At 43.6% G+C, this 6,622-nt stretch overlaps 1 protein-coding gene across 1 annotated transcript; it reads left to right on the forward strand.

The window, feature by feature from the left end:
* Window positions 1-113: 113 nt before the first annotated feature.
* Window positions 114-6,433, forward strand: ndufaf7 (NADH:ubiquinone oxidoreductase complex assembly factor 7). The gene is made up of 10 exons (XM_041064127.1): window positions 114-440; window positions 951-1,111; window positions 1,324-1,404; window positions 1,594-1,704; window positions 2,121-2,328; window positions 2,464-2,522; window positions 3,036-3,149; window positions 4,128-4,271; window positions 5,141-5,314; window positions 5,445-6,433. Exons 1-10 carry the CDS (start codon window positions 374-376, stop codon window positions 5,664-5,666), a joined length of 1,341 nt encoding a protein of 446 aa, XP_040920061.1. The 5' UTR covers window positions 114-373; the 3' UTR covers window positions 5,667-6,433.
* The last annotated feature ends 189 nt before the right edge of the window (window positions 6,434-6,622 follow it).

Below are 6,622 nucleotides of genomic sequence, written 5' to 3' on the forward strand. Positions count from 1 at the left end.
TCAGATTTGTTAACAAATAATTAAAAAAAAAAAAGATTTCTGTCTTCATGTCCAAAAATGCATTTTTATTGTGAAAGGATAGCCGGATATTCTATCTTTCGCTTCATCAAACTATCAACATTAGCATTAGCGTTTAGCTCTTACACAAGGACGTTTATCTACTTTAAACGACAGACATGAGCAAACGAACACATGTACACGTTTATCTCTCATAGCGAAGCTAAAATGTTGTTTCGGTCTGCGGTTCTTTAGTAGTTAACGTGGCTAATGCTAACCGGCAAGCTGCTACTCCCGTCAGAGAGCAGAAGCTAAATTCCCTTACATTTGTCACGTTATGCCAGACATTATTGTATTTAGATGAACACACAGCAGAATGGGGTTTTTTCTTGGTGTTAAAACACAGCAGCTGCTCCGCAGAGTCTTCAGTCCATCAGCAGCAGGTGAGATCTGTCATGTCCCTGTCCTCATGCTCAAGATCAAGATTACACGAAAAGTGATATGAAGTAATTAAAGTTGTATTAATTGATTTATGTCTATCTTGCAATCAGACCAAAGCGGGGTTTGACTCTGAACATGTACCTGTTACTTTTCTGTGCCTGATCTGTCAACTGACTAACTATCGCAGGTCATAACTGCGAACTACTTTTATATAAACCACAAAACTCGGCCATTGTCTGTTAGGTTTGTGGATTATTGAGTAACTCTTATATTTAGGAAGAGATGTTGCTGTTTGGAGCAGAGCCATCTGGGACACAACCTTATATCATTTAATTTTTTCTTTAAATCAGTCTTCTGGTTTTTGATGAGTTGATGCAATGCAAACGATTTGTGCCAATAGCTGCATAAATTTAATCATCCAATTCAATCTTTGGGACCTTTATGTTCCAGGACATCAAATTCAGGAGTAGTTTTTTTTTAATCCAATTTTTTTTAATGTTTGCGTTTGACAGTGAGATGGCGAGCAGCTCAGACCAGACTCTTCTGCAGCCCCTCACCAGATGAAGAAAAGCCCAGACCGTCCATGCTGCGGCACCTGACCTCCAAAATAAAAGCCACAGGTCCGATTTCAGTGGCTGAGTACATGAGGGAGGTGCTCACCAACCCCGTGACGGTAAGTGACGACCACTCACCTCGAATCTGTCACAGCCAGGCCGACCGCAGGTCCTGGATGAGAGAAAAACAGGAAATGTTTATGTGTCAGGAGCCAGAAGCAGTAAAACTTCAATGAGACATGTTCGTGTTTACGTTTGGGAACCATTTAGCTTTCTAAAACCTGAACACAGTCATTATCCTTCACTCAGATGGATCTGGTTTTTCTTTCAGGGTTATTATGTGAGGAACAACATGCTGGGACCAGATGGAGATTTCATCACATCACCAGAAATCAGTCAGATATTTGGAGAGGTGAGGTTGCAAATATTCAACCAGTCTTTCTTTTACAGATGTTTCAACTTCAAGAAAAGAGATTTCCAAAGACACGAACATCCTGGAATTATTATACAAAACAAAAAAGAGAAAACTATTGTCAGCATTTTAGAAGCTGATTCATCTAAACTTGTGGTGTGTACTGTTTGATTTGTTGTTTTCTTCCAGCTGCTCGGTGTGTGGATCATCAGCGAGTGGATGGGAGCAGGTGGACCCAAACAGCTGCAGCTGGTCGAGCTCGGACCTGGAAAAGGATCATTGGCCAGTGACATCCTCAGAGTGAGAACTGAGCCTCATTTATTACAGGTGTAGGACGTTTTCAGCCAGGTCTCCAACTCTGCCTGAGGATCTCAAACTACGTACTGGCTCACTCAATAGTCATAAATGTAACCAGGGTCGATTCTGAAACGTACTGGGAACCAGTGTAAAGAAGCTGAAACTGGAGTGACGTGGTCACGGCTCTTGGCTCTGGTTAAAAATATGGCAGCCAAGTTCTTTTCAGAGTTGATTAAGTATTTTTGTCTAAGGCAAGAAAAAAGCTACATGTCTGACCACAGTGGGAACTAATGCTGTTTGGATGAAGGATAAGTTGGAATCCAAGTGCACAGATGCACCCAGTGGTTATGTGTTAAGTATGATGACTGTGTGACAGCTTTTCCCTCAGCAACAACAGAGTGAGTCCTATTTCTCTCCAGGTGTTCAGTCAGTTGCAGTCGGTTCTGGGTCAAGTCTCAGTGTCACTCCACCTGGTCGAGGTGAGTCCGGCTCTCAGTCAGCTTCAGGCCGAGAGTCTGACCAGGAACCACAGCAGGGAGGCAGAGGACGAGCTGGTTTACTGCCGAGGGGAAACTGCAGCCGGCCTGCCCGTGTCCTGGTACCGCCGCTTAGACGACGTCCCCACAGGTACACAGCAGCTCAGACGCAGGTCTGGATTCAACCTGCTGCAAAGTTTGTATTTTAGGGTGATTCTGTGTTTTGTGCACCTTCATTCACACACTATAAGGAACCAGACGGTCAGTCTCTCCCTTCTTCTCTCAGGTTTCAGCATCTTTCTTGCTCATGAGTTCTTTGACGCGCTGCCCATCCACAAATTTCAGGTATGTGTAGATTTTATACATGATTCTAACACTTCTTCATCTTCATCTGTTTGTTGAAAAATGAGTAAAAATCCTGGTGAAAACTGTGTTGCTCTGAGCCCATTCATCTCAGGGTGCTTGAGCTAAAGTGGCAGCGTATTTTATATCAGTTTTTACCACCAGATGGAACCAAAGTTAAATAAAAACATGCAGCATCAGCCAAGGTACTATTTGTGTTAGTAGCTGCATTGGTAGTAGTGGTGGTAGAGTTTCTGGACAGCGGGATTTTACTGATCTTACTGGTGACTTTTCACACTGACCTTATATTTGAAATGTGTCCAAACTCATCACTTCCATTTGTCCATATTTAGAAGGTCCAGGTGCAGTGTCCAGATGTGACTCTGTCTCTGTGATAGGAGGAAAAAGACACATTGAGATTAGCATTGAAATGACATTTTTAAAGCTTGTCACACTCCTCTCAGGTGTTTTATACCCATCAGCCTGTCTAACACTGTGTACGTGTGCTTTGGACAGAGGACGGAGAAAGGCTGGAGGGAGGTGATGGTGGACATCGACCCCGACAAGCCGGACCAGCTGAGGTTTGTCGTAACGCCGTCTCCTACCCTGGCCTCGTCCACACTCGTCCAGGTAAGTACGTGAACCAGAACACCACTGAGCAGCCACTGTCGTTTTAGATGGTTTCTGTCTGATAAAAACGTTTAGCGAAGGAAAAAATTTCTGAAATTCATCTGTAACAGCAAGCGGTGGAAGAAAGAGTCAGATTCTTTGATTAAGTAGAGAAAAAATCTGGCCCTCAAACATTTGTTTCATTGAAACCATCTGATAAGTTACAGTTAGAAGCTAAAGATATGTGGTTGATGCTGATATAAAACCATTGAACTAAAAAAACAAATGAATGTCCCTGAAAACAAGTTAGAAATAAAGCTTTGGAGGTTTAACTTAACTTAGAAAGAGTATGATCATTTCCAGCTTCTTTAATCTTTTAAAGACTGTGGAAATGAACTCCTCAGATACTCTTAGGGGGTTGTTTTATAGCCTCCATCTGGTTTTTATTGCCCACATTTATACCATCTATACGTTCACAGCCTGTTTGATTTGGCCTCTCTGGCTCAGTTTAGTCTCTGAACATCCTGCCAGAGGCCTGACATCATCGTCATCGGCCTGTTTGGATGAAGAACCTGCTTTTAAATCCAGTTTGAGGAGCTCAGCGTCCATTTCATCAAACCCCGACACAAACCATGAAACTGTACAAAGTAGATTTTAGGAAAAGGAGGATTCATTTCTCACTCAGTTCGTCTGTGTTTCTAAAATTCAAACCGTGGACTGAACCAAAGAGGCTCGAGTGTGTGATGTGGTGACTATAAAGACTTAACCAAGAAACTCTTAACAAACAGATGTTGCTAATGATGCACTTCACAGGTAGAACCAGACAATGTTTAGAATTTTACTTGATAAATTATTTGAGAAAAAATAACAAGAATCACAAGAATGAATGAGTTTAATCAGTTGAATCCACCTTAAAAAAGGTCAGTGTCTCCAGCAGAGACAAACTGAGTGTGAAGTAATTCATTACTGATTGGGTTACTCTGTGTGTGTGTGTCTCAGGCAGATGAAAGGCGGAATCATGTGGAGGTGTGTGCAGAGGGCGGGGTCATCATCCAGCAGCTGGCCCGGCGGATCGCAGAGGACGGCGGCGCAGCCCTGATCGCCGACTACGGCCACAATGGAACAAAGACGGACACGTTCAGGGTAGGACGGCTGCTGTAAATACTCACTGAGCTCACTGTGCTTTAGTGCTTTTAAAATGTTTTTAATGTGGACAGTACTGTGTAACCTGTCCCTCTATCAAAATAAATAACATCATATCAACAGTTTGAGACGTGCACACATCAAAACCACAGACACAACCAGTGTTATTGTCTTTTGATAAAAACAAAGCAGCAGATGATTTCGCTGGAGATTATGTCAGAGGATGAAACTCACTCTTTAGCTGTAACATACCTGGAACCTCTGTGTGTATCCTTTAGCTTTTGTGTTCTTGTAATCCCATTGTCTTTGTGAGGACCAATTTGAGATTTAGACCTTAAAGTGAGGGCGTTCTGTCCGGTTTTCTCTTCAGTTACAGTTTAAGGAAACAGATGTAGGAAGCAGTGAAGCTCGTCTGCTGCAGGCGGAGGAAACCAGGGTCGACGGGCTCGTCGCTCCTCTTCCTCCCTGCACCTCTCTGACATTTTCATTTCTACCAATTTTTTCTTTTTCTAAATCATTTTTATTACTTTTACTACGTCCTTTAAACATGCACAGTTTATAGGTGCAGCAACATGATTTAGTATAGTCCTCCACCAAACAGTGTGTCCCCTGTTTTCCTTCTCTTTCTCGTCAGATTCCACTGTAACTCTGGATTTCCTGCAGAATTTCTGATGTTGGATAAAACTAAGTGAATATGTAATCCCCATAAGACTGAAGAGATGTGTCGGTGCTCTAATCACAAAGCATCACCATGTACCACGTGAGGGTTTCTAGGCTCAGAGAACTGATGAGAAACTGAATCTTTTCAGCTGCGAAACATCCGAGGCTCAACCCTCCGTGCTGTTTTTGTGTTCCTTACCGTTCATCAGGGCTTTAAAGGTCACCAGCTCCATGACGTCCTGGCCTCCCCCGGTTCGGCCGACCTCACCGCTGACGTGGACTTCAGCTACCTGCGGAGGATGGCTGGAGCGGGCGTGGTCTGTCTGGGACCCGTCACTCAGAGGACGTTCCTGAAGAACATGGGCATTGACACACGACTACAGGTGAGTCTGATGGTACATGAATTATTGATTTCAATTACATATTTCTCCTCAAGGTCATACAGTGCAAAAAATTCCTTACTTATCATAGCTCATAGTGTCTGGGCACTGAAACATCTCCACTCACCTGCAGGTTCTGCTGAGGAACTGCAGCGACCCGTCCACCAGGAAGCAGCTGATCAGCAGCTACGACATGCTGACCAACCCCGCCAAGATGGGCGAGCGCTTCCACTTCTTCAGCCTGCTGCACCACAGCCGCCTCGCCAAACCCAAGAAACCAGAGGGGCTGACGCTGGAGAAGAAGAGCCCAGCACCGCTGCCGGTGGCCGGATTCACCGAGCTCAGCTTCTCCTGAGGGTTTCCCAGACAATTTCATCAGCAGTTGTTTCCAGAAAAGTCTGGAAACAACTGGAAACTTTTCTAGTCCAGTGTGGGAGCTGGGACCGACATTAGAGGATATCTGAGAGAGTCCAGCAGCTCCACATACTGAGAACTGAAGGGTCATGTTCGTTGGACAGTGTTGTTTTTACAGCTGATATTTAAAAATGTGCAGTATCGACACGTGTTTACAATATTGCAGTACTCACCCGGGCTTTACCTCCAACATGATGTGAACTAAAAATACAGTTTCTCTTGAAGTCGATTGTAAAGGCATTTTAATCTAAAAAAAAAAAAAAAAACATGCAAGAAAATAAAAATTGTGTGTTTTTGACATTTATTGTTTAATTGGTAATAAACACATTTACCTAATGACATAAAAGATACTACTTTTATTTTCAAAATCCAAGCAATTTATCAAATTCTACAATTTTGAAGCCTGATCCTTAAAATTCAGAGCGCACTGATACCTGATATCAAGCGACTGGACTAAACTGTGACACCACGTTATGTCAAAGGTCGTCCCGCTGCAGGAGGATCTTTTTCCTCCCTCGTACGCCGTCGCTCGGACGGCTGCCTCCGTCCACATCTTGAAGCAGTTAGCTGAGCTCACAGTTGTGCGGCAGCCATTCACAACGAGCCTGCCACTCCTCCGGTAGCAATTAAAATATTCAGTTACACATGTGGGGGGTCGCCTCTGCCAAAACAAGCAGCCGCCCTCCAGAGGAGCGGCAGAGCGAGGCGATCATGTTCAGGACTGGTAATTAAATGATCGTTTCCAAACATCCTGCTGCGGATCGTTATCAGCTTTTCCTCTGATTCAGGAGGGCGTTTTTTTTTTCCTTTTTACTGACCGGGTTAAATTGATGAGTCTGACTCCTACATTTGGAAGAAATTACAGGATTTTATTGAAACTCTTGACAAAGCCAGATG

Source organism: Toxotes jaculatrix, chromosome 19, assembly GCF_017976425.1.
Source record: "Toxotes jaculatrix isolate fToxJac2 chromosome 19, fToxJac2.pri, whole genome shotgun sequence".
NCBI lineage: Eukaryota > Metazoa > Chordata > Actinopteri > Toxotidae > Toxotes > Toxotes jaculatrix.

What these genes read in the sequence shown, in the direction of transcription:
- ndufaf7 (XM_041064127.1), top strand. Translation starts at nt 374, where the DNA reads ATGGGGTTTTTTCTTGGTGTTAAAACACAGCAGCTGCTCCGCAGAGTC. An exon ending in TGGCCAGTGACATCCTCAGA is followed by an intron (nt 1,705 to 2,120) that starts GTGAGAACTGAG and finishes ATTTCTCTCCAG; the next exon opens with GTGTTCAGTCAGTTGCAGTC. An exon ending in TGCCCATCCACAAATTTCAG is followed by an intron (nt 2,523 to 3,035) that starts GTATGTGTAGAT and finishes TGCTTTGGACAG; the next exon opens with AGGACGGAGAAAGGCTGGAG.